The sequence below is a fragment of the Phyllostomus discolor genome, chromosome 5 (genome assembly GCF_004126475.2).
Source record: "Phyllostomus discolor isolate MPI-MPIP mPhyDis1 chromosome 5, mPhyDis1.pri.v3, whole genome shotgun sequence".
In the NCBI taxonomy this organism is placed as follows: domain Eukaryota; kingdom Metazoa; phylum Chordata; class Mammalia; order Chiroptera; family Phyllostomidae; genus Phyllostomus; species Phyllostomus discolor.
The window spans coordinates 22,653,633-22,676,455 of NC_040907.2; the positions used below are offsets into that span (position 1 = coordinate 22,653,633).

Sequence of the window (22,823 nt, forward strand, 5' to 3'; positions counted from 1 at the left end):
GATAAGGGCACGTATTGAGGAGGTCAGCCTCCCGGGACACAGAGCAGGGTGGAAGAGGGGGAAGCGTGGAGCCGAGGGGCAAAGGGAACATGTCTATGCCAGCACTCCGGACAGAACCTAGAACTGTTGTAGCAATAAAAGGAGATGCTGTTGGTAAAACATGAGTGCAGAGCTAACATATTAAGTAAATATCCAGGTTCGACCATGCCTAGGAAAGTCTGTCTGTGGCCCGGGCCCTGTGGTACCTCAGGCCCAGCTTGAACTGATGGTTGCAGAGGTCGCAGGGACAGGTGATCTCTACTCACTTGCCACCATGCATTCCAGCATCTCCCAGGACATTTCAGCTGTCTGGCCAAGGTGGCTTAGCAATCAGAGCAATGAGAGAACATCATTGGCTATCCCAGCCTGGACTGAGCTTCCGGCCTGACCCTGCTTCTCCAGGCTGCAGGCCAGGACCATGGGTGAGGGTGTTCCAGCCCTGGACGGCCTGCCTTTGGCCTGAGAGCTACTTTGAGCACCACAGCTTACTATTCTCATCCAGTAAGTGCTGGGCTAATATTCATCACCCAGAGTCCCCAGCACACATCACTGTCACCACAAGACAGCACTCATGGTCCCATGGCCTTCTCTGCTCAGGGTGCACACCTCTATTTCCTCCTCCCCTATTACATGAAAATTCACTTGCAAGCTTCCTTCAATTGTGCCTATGATAGATTTCAACATCATATACACAACCCTCAAGTCTACACCTGCTGCATGATGTAACAGCCACCCTGCAGCCCTAGGTAAACAGGAGGTTGTTTTGTATTCATCACCGTGGTCCAAGACTCATTATGAACTAAATGTTTGTGTTCCCCCAAAATTCATGTTGAAATCCTGACCCTCAATGTGTTGGTATTAGGAGGTAGCACCTTTGGGAGGTGATTAGGTCATGAGGGTGGAGCTCCCGTGAATGGGATCAGTGCCCTTATGTGAGAATGAGGATGAGCCCTGGCTAGTGTGGCTCAGTGGATTAAGCTCCTACCTGTGAACCAGAAGGTTACCAGTTCGATTCCCAGTCAGGACACATGCCTGGGTTGTGAGCCAGGTCCCTGTTTGGGGGGTGTGCAAGAGGCAACCAAGTGATGTTTCTTTCACACATTGATATTTCTTTCCCTGTCTTTCGCCCTTCCTTTCCCATAAAAAAAAATTTTTTTTTAAGAGAGAGACATAGGAAGATGATCTTTCCCTCTCCACCATGTGAGGACAGGTTGTGAAGACAGTCCTGTGTAAACCAGGAAGAGGGCAGTCACCAAGAACCCAACCATGCAGGCACCCTGATCTCATTCTTCCAGCCTCCGGAACGGCGAGAATCTCTCTCTGTTGTTTAAGCCTCTCAGTCTGGAGCACTCTGTTTCTGCAGCCCAAGCCGACCAAGACTCCCCCATCATCCCTCACCTGGATCACTGCCACAGTCCCCTTCCTGCCTCCCTGGGAAGCAGACCCTGGGAAGCAGACGCCGAGGGTGAATAAGGAGCACAAAGGATGTTCTGGGGAGTAAGACCCGTGAATGGAAAGGGGACAAAGTAGACAGAGCAACAAGACCTGCGGCAGGGAGCTCTGTGTCTGGACCAAGATGGTCTCTTGAAGTCTGCGTTCAGCGGAAACGGTTGGGCTCACTCATTTCCTGGGGCCACCCCAAGCAGAGCCTGGCCACCTGGACCGCTGAAGCAGACCTGAACATGTTAATGAAATGGGAGAAGTCGGTGTTCGTGCCGCCTGTCACCACCAGAACCAGTGAGAAGAGACAAGGATTGGACCTTTATGGGCGCTCTATTCAGATGGCCAGCGGTCTGAGAAGACAGCAGGTTATGTACCTTCATAAACCGTCTTAATGTGTCATTTCAAGCTGACCTTATAAGAAGAAAGGGTAGGTAAGGAGTCTGGGTTGATTGGATTAGAGTTTCAGTCTAGAGGTGACTTTTCTAGTACTTCTTTACTTGTTGATCGACAATGGACAATCGTTTATCTGCATCACTGGCATTCCTTCCCTGGAACACAATGGCTCAGATACCATGTGAATGGCATGCAGACCCCCTGGGGCACAATGGCTGAATTGCTTGCACCTTCTGGAAGGTATTCGTGCATTCCAGTTCCTGGAACAACAGCCTTCCACATGCATTATTCACTTAAGCCTATCAACCAAGGCTTAAACTCTTTAACTTTTGAGTTCCCCTATCATTAATAGCTTGAGGCTGTCAGCTGGCTGGACTCCACACAGCTGGGCAGCAAGGCCTATACAAATGGGGGCCATCCACCATTCACCACCCGCCCCCGTAGTCTGTGGCAGCACAGTACCCAGGCTGGTCCTGTCAAAACCGAAGTCAGACTGTGCCACGCCTCCGCCCCAAGCCCCCAAAGCCTCTCACACAGGGCTCTAGGAGTCTGCACGCTCTGCCCCAGCCCACACCTATGTATTCCCTTTCAGGACCCACTCCTTCTCTTCGCTCACCTCACTCCAGCCACACTGACCACGTTGCAGCGCCCCAAGTAGGAAACGCCAGGCAGGCTCCTGCCTCGGGGGCTCAGCACTGTGGGATCTCTCAGCCTGGAATGCTCTTTTCCCCAGAGGGTCAAGGGGCTCCCCTCCCTTCAGGGCTTTCATCAAAGGGACATCAGCCGTCAGCCCTTTAGTGAGAATGTCCCCTCCCTTCTACTCAGAACGGAAACTGCCACCCCCTGCACCCTCAACCTTCTCCTACTGTGCTTTCCACATAGCATTTATTACCATCTAACAGCTTCCACATTTTATTTCATCTGTCTTCCCCCCCCCCCAGCTGGCATCTAAAATCCACTAGGACAGGGACTTCTGTCCCCCGGTTGCTCTTCAGTGCTCAGGACAGTGCCACAGCGCCAGGGGCAGTAAAGATTTGTTGAATAAATTCATACATGGGCCCGGTGACCTGCTAGGGACTGGGGATGTAAACAAGACCCTGCCTTGCCCTGGTTGGCATGGCTCAATGGACTGAGCCCCAGCCTGTGAGTTGAAAGGTCACTGGTTTGATTCCCAGTCAGGGCACATTCCTGGGTTGCCCGCCAGGTCCCCAGTTGGGGGCGTGGGAGAGGCAACCTATGGAAGTGTCTCTCGCATGTTTCTCTCCCTCTCTTTCTCACTTCCTTCCCATCTCTCTAAGAGTAAGTAAACAAAATCTTTAAGAAAAGACCCTGCCTGCCCTCAAAGGGCTAGCTGTCTAATGGGGCGGTGAGTGCGGTAACCGGAAGTTAACAATGCACCAGGTGGGGGAGGGGAAGCGGGGAGCTGCTCACTGGGGTACAGAGCTGGGCTTGGCGAGTCGCACAAGCGGTGGAGACCTGCCGCATGGCAATGTGAACGCACTTCACACTCTTACATGGTGCATCTGAGAGTGGTTAAGATGGCAAATAGTCTGTGTTTCTTAACACAAGTAAAACTTAAGTGCATCCAGGGTCAGTACCTGAGCCCCCGAAAGGAAGAAACACCTAACCCAGCGCAGGACAGCCAGGGGGCTGCGGAGAGACGGCACCCGGAGCAAAGGCCTGACAGACTTGTAGGGCTCGGCGTGTGAGGGTGCTCCTGGCACAGGGAAGAGCAGGGACGCAGATGAGAGCACCCAGACCGCAGTGAAGTCTGGCTGCGTCACCAGGTGAAAGGGTAGAGGGATGAGGCTGGAGAAGTGGCTGAGGCCAGGAGGCAATGGGGCACCACAGAAGGGTTTAAGCGGGGCAGTGTTTTCTGGTCAGGGAAGGGTGGAGGCTGGGCTGGGGCTGGAGACTGGAGGCTGGAAGACCTCCAGCCTTCCCCCTTTTGGGAGGCTGCTGAGAAGGTGGCCTGAGCAGGCTCAGGGCAGTGGGAACAGAGGGAGAGGTGGGGTTTAGGGATGTTTTCCAGGGGCAATGGCCAGGTTATGGGGATTGCTGTCTTGGCTGATCCTCCATTCCCTGGGAAGGGACGAGGTCATTCAAACCCTGACTTCCAGAGCACTTGAAGAAGCAGAAAAGCAGGGTGAGGGCAGCCTCGACACGCCCACCTGCTCCTCTCTCCTTCCCAGGAGCTGCATCCAAACGGCTCTGGGAGAGCCTGGGCCCAGCTGCAGGAAAGGGGCTCTGGAAGCAGAGGCTGAGTGGGACACGACAAGGACCCGGCTCCAGGGACCTCTGTTCTCACGACCTCAGGGGTCAGAACCAAGTGGGTGCACTCGTCGGCTTTGTGGAACTGGAAGACTCTGCTCAGACTGATCCTGAAGTTCTGCGGTCTGAGCGGAGCCCACCCCACTTGCTGCCCCAAAAGTCCTGTTAGGGCTGAAGGCACGACCCTGCTGGACCCTGGGGCACTAGGAGTCCAGTGACTAAACCCTTTCATGGAGCAAGAAGGGCCTTTCTGCCCCAGGCTTCATCCCCTATCTGAGCCATCCCTGCCGCCACCACCCAGCCCCTGAGCTTCCTCTCCCATCCTCACCCCAACACTCTGCCCCCCTCTGCTCTGTTGACAGAAGAAAGGTCCAACCTATAAACACTTTTTATGAGTTTCACTCAAACAAAGGATACGCCTGGAAGCAAAATTTCAACAGACTATAAGACAAATGCTTCCAAGAAGTGACAGTTTGCAGCTTTTTTTAAATGCATTTGGAATTAAGGAGGGAACCTAAGAAAGATTACTCAAAGGTGGGAGAAAACCAAGCAAGGTAAGTATGGGATTACAGCACAGTTAATGAGCTCTTAACTCCCTTGGGAGTGGTCACACTTTGGAAGAGGGGTCTGAAAAGAGGCGTTTGGAGGAGGCATCAACCTTGATTCACAGAAACAATGGACAGGGCTTACTTAAGGCAAAGATAAGCCTTTAACTAAAGAAGCCATGGGCCTGGGATGTGGCCACTCGCCTTGTCCTGCCTAGTTAGGAATTTATGATCAAATCGCTGTGAGGTTACTTTCCATAGAACCCCCCCCCCTTTTTTTTTATCCACAATTCCCAGCAAGACCAACTCACAAATGCTTTTTGTCACAGTCCTTTTGTCACATGTATTTAGCCACCACTCATTGGAAAGTTGTTTTCTGTGTATGATCTCCTATCGACCCTACACAACATTATTGCTTATCCCCATTCTGCAGAGGAAGAAACTGAGGCACAGGGGTTTATGCAACTTGCCCAAGGGCACAGGGGTCAACCGCGAAGTCTCGGCTTCAGCTCTACTGCTTCCACCCACCAACGCAGTGAAGGCTCAGCACCCGGGAGGCAGCAGCCAAGGTCTTGGGACCTGGCAGCCCCAGGTCCTTGGGCCTTTGCTCTTTCTATTGCTTCTGCCTGGAACGCTCTTCCCCCACTTCACCCACATCCCCAGCCTGCCTAATGCAATCTCCTCCAGGAAACATTCTTAACCAAGTGCTCTGTAAGTCACCCTGCCCTTCTCAGGAGAACCTTCCACATTTACCATTTTCCTGTGACCCGAGGGCTGAGAAGCTCCGTTCCCACCTCCTGCTGCAGCCGGTGACAGCTGGTGGCCAGAGCCCACGGCTACAGGGCTGCAGCATGGCAGACCCTCCTGAATGTTCAACAGGGTGAAGCCTGGATGAGTGATGGTGGGCTCTGCCCACCTCCTCCACTTAGAGGCATGAAATTGGATCCGAGCTAAAGGTGGAGAGAGTTCCCCTCCCCAGTGTCAAGTGGTCCCTGGGGGTTGTTCAGTGGCCTCTGATTCTGTATAGCCACCCAGGAGTGGGGGTGTTTGTGAAGCCTGCCTGGAAGGACACAGGCTGGGTTAAGACCTGGGATCCACCACAGACTCTGAGGCGGGCAGACACTGCGGTTTCCCAAGCCCTAATGAGCCTTTATTACCAGTTTCTGGCACAGTGTGGGCCCACTGGCTGCCTAACACTCAGTGGTCCCCCTTCTTCTCACCGTGACAGCAGGCCCCCAGGGTCAAGGGAAGGCCCTTCCCGGGAAGCCCAGTTATGTTCGGAGACCTCAGCATTTATTATGCCAAGTTTATTAAGGGAACTTACATAAGAGGAGGAGGCACATCTTGTGTGAAAGATAACGTGGATATCCTCCGTCTCCTGGCAGGGGCTAAAGTGTCGTGCAGGACAGGTCAGGATGGAGGGGGTGCTGGGGCATGGCCCGCCCCAGGTGAGGGGAAATGCCTTCCGAGTCAGCGAGGGCAGGGCAACAGCTGTTTCTGGAACCAGCCGCGCCGCCGAGTGTGGTGCGTAGGGGAGGGGTCCGTCGGAGTCTCCTAGGAGACTCTGGGGCGTTTAGGAGAAGCAGTCTGCGTTGGGGCGGCAACTGGCCCCAGGGTCCGGCACCAGTCGTGTCTTAGGACAATCTCCTCCACACTCCTGCTCCTCATCCCCATCTGCCCACCCTCACAGCCCCTCCAGCCAGTTGCATGGATCAGCAAATTCTTGTAATCTTTTCCATTTCCACCTCCACCCGCCCCAACACCCCGCCCTGAGAAACTTGGCCTTGGAGAACTCCTGTTCCATCACCCAAGAACCGCGGCGACTCGGAGAGTCGGCCGCCTGGAATACCGGTGGGAGGAGGCGGAGAGAGGCCCCTGAAACTCCCGGACCCCAAGCCACCGCCGCAGCTGCTTCCCCTGAGAGTCGCGAGTAGTCCACACCTCGCCTCCCATCCCCCGGCTCTGAAAAGCTGTGCCCGGCGTTCCCGCCCCGCTTCCTGCCCCTGCCCCGCCCCTCCGCGCTATTTAAGGAGCCCCAGGCTCCAGGCGCGGTCCTGCAGGGCTTCTCTGGCCTCCGAGAGTCCCCACTGCCACCTGGGCCGCCTGGCAGTCAGGCGGTGAGTTGTGGTTGGGGGTGGGGGGCCGGGGCGCCACCTGCCACCTGACCAGAGCTGAGGGTTACTACTCTGAGGGGTGTCTGTGGCCAGGCTTTGTGCTAACAGGGGTCCCACCTTCTTTCATTGTATCCTTACAACCCCAGGAGGAAGGAATATTATGATTTCCATTTTACAAGAGAGGAGACAGGTGCTGAGGTCTTCACTTAGCGAGGTCCTAGTTTGTAAGAGGGAATGGGGATTGGAACCCAGGTCTGTCTGGTTCCAGAGGCTGGCTCTAAACTGCTTTGCTCCTTCTTCCCCTTCCTTCCTCACCCCCCCCATTCCCCCTCCCCTAAGACGTTCTGGGAACTTTGTGGCCTGTGCCTCCACCCTGCTATGACAATTCAAGAGTTTAGAATTTGGCAGCAGCAGCTTGGCTGGGGCAGGTGGGGCAGAGCAGGGGTGGGGGGAGGGTGTTGGTTGAGAGGGATGCAGAAAGGGGACTGGATCAGGCATCCATAGGTTAGAGCAGGTCGCTATTGCTGGCAGGTGGAGCTAGTGCAGGATGCTGCCTTTAGGTCTGACACCCTCCCACCCAGACTCAAAGGTAGGAATGAGGTACCACAAAGGGAGCAGGGACCTGAAGCTCTGGGCCCACTGAGCAGCTGAACGTAGGTAGCACCACCACCCCTTTCCACTGTCTGGGGACAGCATGTCCTAGACAAAAGGGAGGAGGGACATGGCACAGCTGTGTGACCTTGGATAAGTACCTCAAATTCTCTGTTCCCATAGGCTCAGAAGCCTCAACTTGATCTGAATCTTTTGGGGCTGTGGATATCCTGGGACTACGAGGGCTGGGGGCAAGAGGGACACAGAAGTGTGACTAGACAGGAACCTAGCTATACCCTTGCCAGAGCTTAGCAGCCATCGTCCAAAGATCTGCCCTTAGTCCTGACCACCCTGCTGGGTGTGAGCCCCCTGGCCAGTCCCTTCTCCACCTTGAGCCTCAGTTTCCCTGTGGGTGCCGAGGGCAAGGCGGAGCTCGCCGCAGCCTTGTTGCTAGGGGGCAGCTGAGAAGGATGCCATGCTGAAATGTCCTCTGTCTCCCTGCAGACGGAGGCCCAGGAGACATGGGCGACTGGGGCTTCCTCGAAAAGCTGCTGGACCAGGTCCAGGAGCACTCCACTGTGGTGGGCAAGATCTGGCTGTCGGTGCTCTTCATCTTCCGCATCCTCATCCTGGGCCTGGCCGGTGAGTCAGTGTGGGGCGACGAGCAGTCGGATTTCCAGTGTAATACAGCCCAGCCGGGCTGCACCAACGTCTGTTATGACAAGGCCTTCCCCATCTCCCACATCCGCTACTGGGTGCTGCAGTTCCTCTTCGTCAGCACGCCCACCCTCATCTACCTGGGCCATGTCATTTACCTGTCTCGGCGTGAGGAGCGGCTGCGGCAGAAGGAGGCCGAGCTGCGGTTACTGCTGGGCAAGGACCCAGGCGTGGAGCAGGCGCTGGCAACCGTGGAGCGTCAGATGGCCAAGATTTCAGTGGCAGAAGATGGCCGCATGCGAATCCAAGGGTCGCTGATGGGCACCTACGTGATCAGCGTGATCTTCAAGAGTGTGCTAGAGGCGGGCTTCCTGTATGGGCAGTGGCGTCTCTACGGCTGGACCATGAAGCCCGTGTTTGTGTGCCAGCGCCCGCCTTGCCCCCACCGTGTGGACTGCTTCGTCTCTCGCCCCACCGAGAAAACTATCTTTATCATCTTCATGCAGGTGGTTGGATTCATCTCCCTGTTCCTCAACCTGCTGGAGCTGGTGCACTTGCTGTGCCGCTACCTCATGCGGAAACTGAGGGCCCGGCAGGGCCAGGCTGCCCCTCCAGCTCAGGACAGCCCCTCGAGGCCTCATGCTGACCAGATCTTCTACCTCCCCATGGATCAGGAGCCCTCATCCGAGCCATGCCCCACCTACAGCGGGCCCCCATTCAGTGAGCAGAATTGGGCTAACCTGTCTATGGAGAGGCTGGCTTCGTCCAGGCCTCCCCCCTTCGTGGACCCATACCCCCAGAGTAGCCAGAAATCCCCTAATAGCTGCATCAGCAATGCTTCCAAGAAGCAGTATTTGTAGGAACCTGGGGCTTAAGTCAGCCAGCAGCAGGGTCTGGGAAATCTGGCTGCCTTGGATGCCTCCTTCTTGAAGGAGCTGCAGAGATGACCAGGGCAGGGGGAAGTGGGTGCCTGCTGGCCACAGGACCTCATTGTAGGCTATTCTTGAACACCTGGGGCCTTCCTGGTGACCAGAGGAACCATGGTTTTCCCTCCAGAAACTGGCTTTGCCCCAGGCACAGAGCCAGCTTGGGGTGCTCCTGGGCAAAGGTGTGGGCCCTCTGGCCTCTTTCACTTGGTTCAGAGGAAGCTGGAGCCATGTTACTCCACCCCCAGAGTCACGGAAGACTCTCCTCCACCCAGGTTGCCCTCACACCCTCTTCTCACAGGCAAAGGCGGGTCAAGGCTGCTGGGTCGGCCTTGATTACACACACAGAGCCTGTGCGGGATCTGGCCCGTCAGGGGACTGGTGTCTTGTTCTCATCACTCCTTCCTGGTTGCACTGTTTATGCTTCTAAAATAAACAGGACTTGATCACAAGTGAGGTGTGTATATTGATGCTGCTGTGATGTGCATTAGGGTGGGAGATGAGGGGGGCAGTTGCTTTCCCCAGCCTTTCTTTTCCATCCTGTATCATTTGTCTTTGCAACCCCAACTCCGGCTAGCACCTTAAACCCTCAAACTCACACCTCCTGCCTCTTAGCAGTCCGGAGCCCTCAACGTTCTGCCTTTTGAAATGCCTTGGGCACCATTCCCCTTACATCCCCATTGCCCCAGTCCCCTCGAGCTGTCCATTAATCCGTGGCCAAAGTAGTGTCTGTTCCCATCCTATCCCATGGCCATCTAATGCCCCAGCCACTCTGGCCCCTGCAGTGTGCTCCCTTACTGGATACACTGTTCCTGAAGCCAGCCTGCCAGCTGAGGCCTTCACAGTTCAGCTCCAATGGACCCTGCACCCCAGCCCACCTCATCCTGGCCCATTGGTACTTGAGAGGCAGCTTTAGGTCATTTACCCCCTTCTACCTTGGCCCTTTCTGCCCATCAGAATGAGCAACTCAAGGGCCTGCATCCTGTCTCCCCACCATACACCTAAAATTCACTCAGTAAGAACAGACAATGGCAGTATAGAGAGGTAGAAGGGACTGTGGAGGGACTGCATCTTTGCCTCTGAGTCACAAAAGTTGCAGGAAAAAAGAATGAACAATTGAACCAGATCTTGACCGGTGAACAGGAGCTCACTGGGGAGGGTGAGAAGACACTGAGTATTCAGCAGAGAAAATAGTTTGTGCAATGGCATGGAGAAGGGAAGGGCCAAGCAGTTGTGGGAAGTGCTCAGGGCCTGATGAGCCCTCTAGGAAATGGGAAGAATGCTGAGGATGAGCCCAGTATTGGTAGAGCTGACCTTCTGTGTGTGTGAAAGATGACCCAGGTAGAGGGAGCTCTCAGGTAGTGGCCCTTGGAGGCAAGCTGGTTGTCCTCCCCTATACAGGGAGATCCGGGGCTGGGATTGGAGGAAGGGATGGGGTCCATCTTACACGGCCACATGCTTCTCCGTGACAGCCTTTCCTGCAGGTTGGCAACTTGGCCACTCACTCATCCAGATAGATCTCCAAAACACCAGTTCTGCAACCCTCTCTCACCCCAGAGCTCATTCCCTCACTACTTACCCATCCAGTCTGAATGCTCAGCCTGATAAATTACCAGCCCTCTTACTCTTCCAGCTTTGACCCCCTTTGTTTCCTCTGAATCCCTGAGGGCCAATAGACCAGCCTTCTCCTGGCTCCCCAGACTCACCTGGTATGTTCCCACCCTGCTCCTTTGCCAACCTGGAGTACCTCTTCCCGAGAACTTCCCGAACCCCATCAGTCCTTTAAATACTACTCTACCCTGGAACAAGCGGAGCCTGGGTGCAGAAGGAGGAGTGTGATGAGCGGTGACACCAGAGGGTCCTCAATTTCAGTGATGCCTCTGACATGTACAAGGCCATGTGGCCTTAGGTCAATCATTTCACTTCTCAGGGTCTCCATTTTCTCATCTATAAAATTTAGATGTCACTGACCTCATAAGTGGCAATAAATAAAAATAAGAGAATGTGTATGAATATGCCTGGCTCCTAGAGCTCATGCAATAAGATTCAGACCACCCTCTCCAAGAAGGTCATCATAAGTCCTTTCTCCAGGAAGCCCTCCCTGACTTCTCCAGCCCGTCTCCAGTGATGATCTGTGCCTCTCAGGAATCTGGACCACTGCTTAGTATGCGTCTGTGTCAGCTCCTCGGTGAGTCTCCCAGACTAACCAGGGAGACAGTTCTATGCCCCGTGTGCCTACCCTGCACTCACTTTGACTATGAGAAGGGGCGGAGTAAGAGTAGGCAGAAAGTAGGCTGTTCGTGCATTGGAAGAGCATGATCCAGGAGGCTGCTGTTCACTTCTCAGGATGCACTCCCAGTCAGGGTGAGAGGCCAGATCTGCCAGTTAAAGTTTGTCTGTTAGAGCCAGCCCATCCTGAGGGCCTAGGGAGCCTGTGTTTCTGCTATTCCCTACCTGTTCTGGCTCATAAAGGTAGAAGAAGACAGGTTTAGGTGAGGAGGGCATCTTTCCTCTCCCTCAAAGCTCGTCAGCTCTGATCTTGGTGTTGGGGCTGTGGTCAGTCCAGGGCCCGGGTATTTGGACCTTCGGCAAGTCTGGGGTCGGGTCCTAAACTGACGGCAATGCAAACACAATGGCAACTGGGCTGGGGGGGTTAAGGTGAGGAAAGTGTACTGGGATAGAGGACTACACAGAGCAGGGTGAGGGCAGTGCTGTAGGGTGAAGACATCCCTTAAAGAGTGATTGTGAGCTTCATCCCATCTGTGTTTATTTCCTAGAGCTGTTATAACAAAGTACCACACACTACGGGCTTCAATGATAGACATTTATTTTCTCACAGTTCTGGAGGCTGGAAGTTCAAGATGAAGGTGTGGGCAGGGTTGGCTTCTTCTGAGAGCTGGGAGGCAGAATCTGTCCCATGCCTCGACCCTAGCTTCTGGTGGACTTCTGTCACTCTGATGTTCCCTGGCCTGTAGGAATGTCACCTGCCTTCATCTTCATGTGGCCTTGTCCCTGTGCACAGTGTCTGTGTCCAAACTTCTTTTTATAAAGTCACCAAACATTTTGGATTAGAGCCACTCTAATGACTTCATTTTAATTTGATCACCTCTGTAAAGGTTCTATTTCTAAATAAGGTCATTGTGAGCTGCTGGTGGTTGGGACTTCGGCATACCTTTGTGGAGGTACTGGGTTCAACCTATACCACTGCTCTACCAGCCCCAGCTCACCTCCAAGCCTTGTCAGGGGTGGCCAAGAAGAACCTTAAGTATATGTTGAGCTCAGGCATCTCCTGGTGACATGGCCTGGATGGAACACAGCAGATTTACACCTCACTTCTTCCTCCACCTCCTTTGTCCTCCCACCAGCCTATCCCTGACACCACCAAAATCTAAGTTGAGGACAGGCCACTCTCCGTCACAGAAAGTGCCGTAGGAGGCTTGACTCCTGGCTCCCATCCTTCACAGCCACTTGACTGTGGTTGCTTTCCCTCTCTGGGCCTGGTTTTCCCCATTGTGAAATGAAAGGGTTGGATGAGAAGCAGCTGTGCGGCAGTGAGGTGTGGGGAGCATTGCACGGAGTAACGTGTCACTAATCATTGATCTGAAGCTCACAGGTGATTAACTTAGAACAGACACAAGATTATTTCTATAATAGGATCAACCCAGTCACTTGAATTCACATTGCCTTCCTGTGTAAGAAAGAAAGGGGTGGGGTCATGTGGAGTGCACTGGGAATTCTGCATAACCCCAGGCCATCTTATCTGGGACCCAAGGGAACACATGAACGTCACCACCGGCCACATGTAAACAAAGCAGGGAGCGGCTGGGCTGAGGGACCTCGAAACTTCTTCCCAGCCCTGGCTGGTGTGGCTCAGTAGATTGAGTGGCGGCCTGTGAACCAGGGGGTCACCGATACCCAGTCAGAGCACATGCCTGGGTTTTGGGCCAGGTCCCCAGTTCAGGGTGTGCAAGAAGCAACCGATTGATGTTTCTCTCCCTCTCTTTCTCCCTCCCTTCCCCTTTCTAAAAAGTAAATAAAATCTTAAAAAAAAAAACACACACAGCTTTTTTCCCAACTGAACATGCTGGTTCACTGACCACTGGAGTGCTGACCTCATGATTCTCCCAGTGACCTCCAGAGCCTTGACTGGGGGTCCTTCATTTCCTTTTTACAGTAACCTCAGATGACCACTGGCATTTGCAGGAAGAGAAATCCATCACAGAACTGTTGGAACATCTGTCTCCGCCTTCCAGCTTTCCCCACTAGCCCTGGCTCTGACCTCGAGGGCCGCACAAGACTCAGCTATTCTGCCCTTTTCATGTAAGCACTGCGACCTCCAGCCACCAGGCCCACCCTGAGCCTGCTCTTCTGCTCCTCCGGCTGACTCTTGATCTCCAGAAGTCTCTGGCCAACCTGCAGTTTGTCTGCTTTCCTCTCTATACATGTCACCCTCCCCTGGGTGCTGCCAGACATAATACTCCAGGTAATCAGAATCCATGTTATCACCTCTCTTGCCTCAAGACTTCTACCTTATTTTTTTCATCGAATTTATTGGGATGACATTTGTTTGTAAAGCCATTCAGGTTTTAAGTTTACAACTCAATAAAGCATCATCTGCACACAGCATCATGCACCCAACACCCCAAGCAAAGTCTCTTTCTGGCCCCATCCCCCATCTTTGCCCAGCCCCCATTGCCTCTGGCTGTCGCCACACTGCTGTCTGCTTTTGTGTTAGGTATATATGATTTTTTGGTTAATCCCTTCACCTTCTATATCCAGTCCCCTAACTCCCCTCTCCTCCACAATTGTCAGTCGGTTCCATGTATCCATGCCTCTGTTTCTATTTTGTTTATCAGTTTATTTTGTTCATTACATTCCACATATAAGTGAAATCATATGGTATTTGTCTTTCTCTGACTGGCTTATTTCACTTAGCATAATAATCTTCAGGTATAAGGAACCCATTGTTTGGTGTAGTGAATGTAACCCAGCCCCTGATTCGGAAAACCTACAGGGAGTGAGGTTGGCACACAAGAGCCAAACCCACAGATTGGTTTTCCTGTGGGGAATCAGACCTGCATTGTATCCAGGCTGCTTTGAGGTTTGCTTTTTGCTAAAACTCCCTCACCCTGGATTGAGGCAGCAAATGGTTACAGCATATCTTTAAAATGGCTTCCTAAAGTCTGTGCTAAACCTCCCAAGTATGGAGTGTAGCCAGTTCAACCACTTTTCCCCTTGCATCTGCAACATCCTTCTCTTTGAAGTAATTGGCAACATTCTTTCCGTTGTTATCTGTAAAAGGCAATCACCTACGGTGAACCTGTGCATAGTAAATGAGGACTATCCTCCATGTAATGTACCCAGAAAAGCAATAAAAGCCTGTCCAGGCAGGGGTCAGGGCCCTCTCGCTCATTTAGAGAGCCGTCCCTTTTTCTCCACAGGGCTTCTCCCTTTTCTCACAGGACTTCTGCAGTCCATGTGAATTTGTTCATCGCAGCCACAACACATGAACCCCGCGGGCCTGAGTCCACATCATTCAGGTCCATCCATGCTGTCACAAAAGTAAGGTTTCTTTTATTTTTTATGGCCACGTAATATTCCATTGTGTAAATGTACCACAGTTTTTTTTTTTTTATCTGTCCGTATAGTGATGGACCCTTAGGCTGTTTCCATATCTTTTTTTTTAAGATTTGATTGATTTATTTCTAGAGAGAGGGGAAGGGAGGAAGAAATGGAGGGGGAGAAACATCAATGTGTGGTTGCCTCTCACATGCCCCCAACTAGGGACCTGGCCCGCAACCCAGGCTTGTGCCCTGACCGGGAATCAAACCAGTGACCCTTTGGTTCACAGGCCAGCACCCAATCCACTGCACCACACCGGCCAAGGCCTGTTTCCACTTCTTGACCATTGTAAACAATGCTGTAATGAACATAAGGGCACATATACAAAGGGGACCTCAAAAATGGGATTATCTTCTAGAGGACACGCCCCTTGTAGTACAGGCTTTCCCCACTAGGTGAGTGCTCTAGGAACCCAACTGTATCAGTGTACCAACTGGCATTGTTGTGAGAGGCTGTGTTCAGCTTCAGTGAGGTGTTTTTTTTTAAGGCTCTTTCAACACATTTGCCCATTTCATTATGGGTGATTTACGAGCACACCTGCCCACACTGTACTGTGTTCAGCAGTTTTTTGACCAAAAACAGCATGACCTTCATGTTCTACCCTCCCTGTTAATCCAATCTCACCCAAAATGACTTTTTTTTGTTTCCCTGGATGAAAAAAGTCCTTAATGGGAAATATTTTGCTCATGTGGAAGAGCTGAAACAAACCAGGGTAGAAGCACTAAAAGCCACCAGAATCAACAAGTTCAAAAACCGCTCTGAGCAGTAGAAAAAACATTTCAGTGGGTATATTGCATCAAATGGAGCATTCTTTGAAGGTGAGTGAGGTTTAACCATTAAATACACAATTTTTTATAAATAAATTCCAGGCTTTTTGGGGGGGGTCCCCCTCGTATTCTTTCAAATTAGTGTTTCAGGTTTCTTAGCATATATTCCCAGAGTGGGATCACTGGGTCAAAAGGCAGTTCCATTTTTACTTTTCTGAGAAATTTCCTTACTGTTTCCACGGTGGCTGCACCAATCTTCATTCCCACCAATAGTACACCAGCATTCCCTTTTCTTCACATCCTCACCAGCACTTGTTTGTTGATTTATGGATGATAGCCAGTCTGGCAGGTGTGAGGCAATATTTCATTGTGGTTTTAACTTGTATCTCTCTGTCATTAGTGACATTGAGCATGTTTTCATATGTCTACTGACCACATGGGTAATATGAACATTTTAATGATGTTAATTCTTCCAATTCATGAACACGGTATATGCTTCCACTTATCTTCCTCAATTTATTTCTTCAATATCCTATAATTTTCTGAGTACAGGTCTTGGTTCAATTTATTCCTAGGTAACTTATTTTTTATTGTAATAGTACATGGGGTTGTTTTCTTGATTTCTCTTTCTGATAGTTCATCATTGGTGTATAAAAATGCCACTGATTTCTGAATATTAATTTTGTATCCTTCTACTTTGCCAGATTTATTTATTAGATCTAGTCATTTTTTGGTAGAGCTGTTAGGGCTTTCTATGTACAATATCATGTCATCTACAAATAATGAGTTTTACTTCCCCCTTTTCAATTTGGCTGCCTTTTACTTTTTTCTTCTTGTCTGATTGCTGTGGCTAAGACTTCCAGTAAAAGTGGTGAAAGCAGACATTCCTGCCTTGTTCCTGATCTCAAGGGAAACACTTTTAGTTTTTGCCCATTGAGTGTGATGTTAGCTGTAGGTTTGTCACATATGGCCTTTATTATATTGAGGTATGATCCCTCTATTCCCACTTTGCTCAGAGTTTTTATCATAAATGGGTGCTAGATTTTATTAAATGCTTTTTCTGCATCTATTGATATGATCATGTGATTTTTATCCTTCATTTTGTTTATGTGACGTATCACAATTATTGATTTGCAAATACTGTACCAAACTTGCTTCCCTGGAATAAATCCCCCTTGATCATGATGTACGATCATTTTAATGTATTGCTGCATCCAGTTTGCTAATATTTTGTTGTAGATTTTAGCATCTATGTTCATCAGGGATATTTGTCTATAATTTTCTTTCTTTGTATTGTCTTTATTTGGTTTTGTAACTAGGATTATACTGGCCTCATAAAGAGAGCTTGGAAGTCTTCCCATCTCTTGAAATTTTTGGAATAGTTTGAGAAGGATAGGTGTTAGTTCTTTGAATGTTTGGTAAAGTTTGCCTGTGAAGACATCCAGTCCAGGACTTTGGTTTGCTGGAGTTTTTTGATTACTGCTTCAATTTTGTTAGTTGTAATCAGTCTATTCAGGTTTTCTGATTCTTCCCAGTTCAGTTTTGGAAGACTGTATGTTTCTAGGAATTTATCTGTTTCACCCAGGTTGTCCAGTTTGTTGGCATATAGTTAGTTGTTCATAGTATTTTCTCATAATCCTTCATATTTTGCTGATGTCAGTGTTCACTTCTCTTCCATATCTGATTTTATTTATTTGGGTCCTCTCTTTCTTTTCTTGACGAGTCTGCTTCAAGTTTCATCAATCATGTTTACCTATTTGAAGAACCAGCTTTTGGTTTCATTGATTTCTTTTGTATTGTTTTTTTAGTCTCTATGTCATTTATTTCTACTCTGCTCTTTATTATTTCCTTCCTTCTACTTATTCTGGGCTTTGTTGTGGGGTTTTTTTCCTAAGTCTTTCAGGAGTAGGTTAGAATGTTTGAGATTTTTCTTGCTTCCTGAAATAGGCCTATAATGCTATGAACTTCCCTCTCCGGACTATTTTCACTATGTCCCATATGTTTTGGTTTGCTGTCTGTTCATTTTCATTTTTTTTCAGGTAATTTTTTATTTCTTCCTATATCTTGTTAACCCATTCATTGTTAAATAGCATACTATTTAGCCTCCATGTGTTTGAATGTTTTTCAGTTTTTTAATTGTAGTTGATTTCTAGTCTCATACCATTGTGGTCAGAGAAGAAGTTTGATATGATTTCAGTCTTCCTGAATTTTCTAAGTCTTATTTTGTGTCCTAACACATGGTCTATCTTTGAGAATGTTCCACGTGCACTTGAGAAGAAATGTACACTCCGCTACTTTGGGATGAAATGTTCTGTGAGTGTCAGTTAGATCCATCCAGCCCAGGGGTTGTTTAACGTCGCTGTTGTCCTGCTGATATTTTGTCTGGAAGCTCTATCCACTGATGTCAGTGGGGTGTTAAAAATCCCCTACTATGGCTGTAATGCTGTTGACTTCTCCTTCAATGTCCACTGGGATTTTCCCTACATATTCAGGCACTCCTGTGTTAGGTGCACATGTGTTTACAGGGGTTACACCTTCCTGTGTTGATCCCTTTAGTATCATGCAGTGACCTTCTTTGTCTCTTCTCATGGCCTTTGTCCTGAAGTCTGTTTTGTCAGGTATAAGTATTGCTAACTCATCTCCTTTTTTTTTTCCATTTCCATTTGCATGGAATATTTTTTCCCTGTCCTTTCACTTTCGGTCTTCACTATCTTTTGTTCGGAAGTGGGTCTCCTGTGTGGCATGTATGTGGGTCATGTTTTCTTATCCCTTCAGCTACCCATGTCTTTTGATTTGAGCATTTGATCCATTTACATTTAAAAACTTCTGCCTTTATTAATGCAACTTAGAATTACATTAATTTTTCTACTTTCTTCTTTTTTACATATATATATACAAATTTTTACTTGGATTGTAAAGGTAATGCATGATCATTGTAGACAATGAGACTCCACCATCCAGGGGTAACAACTGTTAAGATTAAGAAGTAACTCCTAGCCCTGGCTGGCAAAGCTCAGTGGATTGAGTACGGGCTGGGAACCAAAGTGTCCCAGGTTCGATTCCCAGCCAGGGTACATTCCTGGGTTGCAGGCCATAACCCCCAGCAACCGCACATTGGTGTTTCTCTCTCTCTCTCTCTCTCTCTCTCTCTCTCTCTCTCTCTATCTATCTCTATCTCTCCCTCTCCCTCCCTCCCTCCCTTCCCTCTCTAAAAATAAATAAATACAATCTTTAAAAAAAAAAAGAAGTAACTCCTTCCAGCTTCCTCCATGCATATTTTAAAACAAAATATGAGTAAAGGTATACCTATAATTTCATATTCTGCTCTTTTCATTTTACATTAAATTATAAGCCTTTTCAAAGACACTATCATGAAGTATCTTTGGAAATACCATTTACACTTAATGGCTTTATCATATGGCTTTATTATTATCTACTTTAACATGATCCTGATATTGGATTTCTAAATTGTTTGCAACTAATTTTCCTTTATCTATGATAAATTGTACTGTTCTTGTATTTCAGTGTTTTCCAAACTGGCTATTTACTTAGAAGAAAGACATTCCAAAAAGTAAAATTACTGGGTCAAAAGGTATGAATTTTAAATTTAAAAAGTTAGGGACTTTTTTTTCTGACTGTGAAAGTAATTCATTGTGAATGGTTTACAAAAAATACAGAAACACAGAGAAGCACAAGCAAATTACAAGAAGTGAAGGCACCAACTACGGGGGGAACCGTGGGGGAGAAGGTGGAAGTGAGAACAGAAGAGCTGACTGACAGCAGCCATGGCTCCCCTCCTCCACTCCTGGCAGTCAGGCAATCTCCCTTCCCCCATGCTGAGGGGCTGGTGGAAGCTTATTCTCTGAGAAACACGGTGCACAGTGGAGGGTGGGGATACCATGAAGAATATAGAGTAATTAAGTGGAAGTTCACATACTGAATGGTGAGACTCTTAGCCTTCTCCCCACAACTGGCTCCTGGAATGCAGGTTGATAGCTAAGGCTATGAAAAGAGGATCTGATCTAGACCAGGGTTTGTGGGAAGCTGCCAGGAGGATGTGAGCTTCAGTACCTGAAAGGTGAGGGGGAATGATCCAGGGAAGACCTGGGAAGAACATCCCAAGGCTCTGAAGAAGAAGGAAGAAACTCAATATATTAATTGCTCAGGATTATTTTTGATATGAACTGCAAGATGCTTTCCAGAAAAAAGTCACCTGTGTGTTCAATAGCATTGTATGAAAGTGCCCATTTCAAGTTATCCATAACAGCATTATTAAAAAATTTTAAACCCTGCCCTGGCTTGTGTGGCTTAGTGGTTTGAGCATCAGACTGCAAAGCAAAAAGTGTCACCAGTTTGATTCCCAGTCAGGGCACATGCCTGGGTTGTGGACCAGGTCCCCAGTGGGGGCCAAATGAGAGGCAGCCACACAGTGATGCTTCCCTCCCTCTCTTTCTCCTCCCCTCCCCATCTTTCTAAAAATAAATAAATAAAATCTTTAAAATAAATTTGAATTCCTTTGTTTAGTAACTTTGTGTGTGTGTGTGTGTTTAGTAACTATTAAGCAGGCAAAAAATACAGTACCACCTTCCACTGCATAAGCATTGATTATTAGTGAGGCTATCATGTTAACATATACTTTCTCAGCACGTGTATTTTTTCCATATACTTTTTTTTGCCCATTTTCTCTCATAATCTTATCAATAGATGCAGAAAAGCATTTGACAAAATCCAACACCCATGCAGGATAAAAACTCACAGTAAACTCAGAATAGTGGGGAATTTCCTCAACTTCACAAAGAATACTAGAAAAAAACAGCTAACACCAGAATTAATGGTGAGAAAGTAGATTTCCCACTGAGATTAGGAACAAGGCAAGGATGTCCTCTCTCACATCTCCTTTGTTGTACTGAAAGGAGTTGAGAATTAAGGCCACAGAAACACATGCACACGAGTGTTCATAGCAGCTCTACTCGTGGGGACAGCTGAGACAGCCCTCAGTAAACGAACGGGTAAATAAACTGTGGCACATCCAGACAATGGAATATTAATCAGCACTAAAAAGAATAAAGCTATAAAGCCATGAAAAGACAGGAAGGCATCTTAAATGCATATTATTCTGTAAAAGAAACCAACATAAAAAGGTTACATAGTGTATGATTCCAACTATACGACATTCTAGAAAAGGCAAAACTATAGAGACAGTAAAGAACAGTCAGTGGTGGCCAGGGGTAGGGGAGGAGAGAAGAATGAAGAGGCAGAGCACGGATGATTTGGGGGCGATTAGACTATTTTGTGTGGTACTGTAATGGTGTTAGTATACGAGAATAAACTCTGTTTTGTGTACTCACAACTGTAAACCGACTTTTCCCTCACCCTGGATATGACTGTTGGATCAGTCAGGTAGGCTAATGCTGTAACAACAATAAAAACTCACTCCACCCTTTGTGACCTAATACAATAAAGATTTATTTCTTGCTTATTTCACAGTCCAGCCAGGCTCCTTCCACATTCATATTCTATTTTGTTCCACAGGGACAGATGGAACAAAATAGAAAGTCCGGGAATAGACTCACATATATGTGGTCAGATGATCTTTGACGAAGATGCCAAGGTAAACAAGCGGGGAAAGGGTATTTTTTTTTCATCAAATGGTGCTGGAGCAATTGGCTATGGAGGGGGAATAAAGGAGCCTGAGCCTTATTCTCACACCGTTATTCACAAAAATTAACCCCCAAATAGGTCAAAAACCTAAACATGAGAATTAATAATATAAAACTTGTAGAAGTAACAAAAAGAGAGAGAGAGAGAGAGAAATGCTTGGGTTGGGTAAAGATCTGTGAACTTGGGTATGGTAAAGATTTTTTTAGACAGAACACAAAAAACACAGGCCATGGAGGGAAAAACTGATAAATGGGACTTTATCGAAAGTAGTAACTGAAATACTCAATAATATTAGTGATTAAGGAAGTGCAAATTAAAACCATAGTAAAATTCCACTACAAAAAAAGAAGAAAAAAAAAAAACACTTGAAAGGCTAAAAGGAAAAAGGCCAATCATACAAACAGCATGGATGAATTTCAAAAACATGCTAAATGAAAAAAAAAACAGACCTAAAAGATACTATTATACATGACTCCATTTGCATGACGTTCTAGAGAAGACAACAGTTCGGTGAGGGGAGGCAGACTGAGGGCTGCCAGTTCCCGGGCTGTAAAGTGGGGAGTCGTCTCCCTCGGCACCTTCCTCACAAGGGTGCTGCAAGGACTCAATGAGATCTCCTCTACAGGGATGTTAGCACGGTGTCGTGCACACGGAAAGAGTTCAGTAAGTGCCAACTACGTATTTCTAAATCACCACCATGTCTGTGTCAGAGCCTGCGAGGAGCCTGTGTCACCCCCATCACGTTGTCCTCCTTGTTCGGACACACTGTAGACCCCACTTCACACCTCCTTGCCTGGAGGTGGGACCACGGCAGCTCCTTCTCACATGCAATGTGAGTGAAAGGGATGAGCTACCTCTGCACAAGGCTGTTAAGAGAAGGTCACCTGCTCCATGCTACTCAGGGCTACTCTGCGTGCTGGAGGTTGGAGTGGGTCCAGTGGAGGTCTCTGAAACCCAAGACGATGATGGAACCACAACAGGGAAGGAGCCTGGTTGGACTATGAAATAAGCAAGAAATAAATCTTTATTGTATTAGGCCACAATACAATGGAGTGGGTTTTTATTGTTGTTACAGCATTAGCCTACTTGACTGATCCAAGATACATATCTGGGGTGAGGGAAAAGTAGGTTTGCAGTTGTTAAGTACATAAAACAGAGTTTATTCTTATAAACAAACAACTCTAAACTTACTCTTGCCCCATCTTGTATATATATAAACCCATATATATATGTAGATCCATATACAATATTGCTCCGTCCTTATCCTTCTTACTCTGAACAGTCTGAAGAAGTACTAAGCACTTTCTATTCTGAAGTAAGGTTCAGAGAGGTTAAGTAACCTGCTGAAAAACACACAGCCACCAGGTAGAGCGCTAGACATTAAACCTATCCATATGTTTGATTTTTTATTGATTTAGTCAACAAATTATTTCTGCCACCTGCTCTGTGGCAGGCCTTCTGCTGGGCCCAAAGACACCAAGACACAGGGAGACAGTCCTCAAGGTGCCAGTGGGGAAAGAGACCCAGGACTCATTAGCGACAGCCCCAGGAAGAATTAAGCCTGTGCATTGCGGGGCCTCCTCTGGTCCCCTCCCCCAGCTCCCTACCTCCCAGAGCTGCGGAACCCCAGCAACAGCCCCGAGACATTTCCTGAGGCCTCTGTTTTCCTTGGCCCTGCCGTGGGAGACAGTGTGCCCAGCAAGGTGGAAAACAAGACAGGGTGGGGGAGGCGAGGGGGAGCAGACCTCCCAGCAACCTGTCCGTGTCGCTGGTGGGAGCCTGCAAGCAGAGGGG

General features: G+C 48.6%; 1 protein-coding gene across 1 annotated transcript; it reads left to right on the top strand.

The window, feature by feature from the left end:
- The first annotated feature begins 6,718 nt into the window (after positions 1 to 6,718).
- GJA4 (gap junction protein alpha 4) lies at positions 6,719 to 9,431 on the top strand. The gene is made up of 2 exons (XM_028512209.2): positions 6,719 to 6,808; positions 7,901 to 9,431. Exon 2 carries the CDS (start codon positions 7,918 to 7,920, stop codon positions 8,911 to 8,913), a length of 996 nt encoding a protein of 331 aa, XP_028368010.1. The 5' UTR covers positions 6,719 to 6,808; positions 7,901 to 7,917; the 3' UTR covers positions 8,914 to 9,431.
- The last annotated feature ends 13,392 nt before the right edge of the window (positions 9,432 to 22,823 follow it).

Excerpts from the sequence above, each read along its gene's own strand:
- GJA4 (XM_028512209.2), top strand. The coding sequence starts at position 7,918 with ATGGGCGACTGGGGCTTCCTCGAAAAGCTGCTGGACCAGGTCCAGGAG.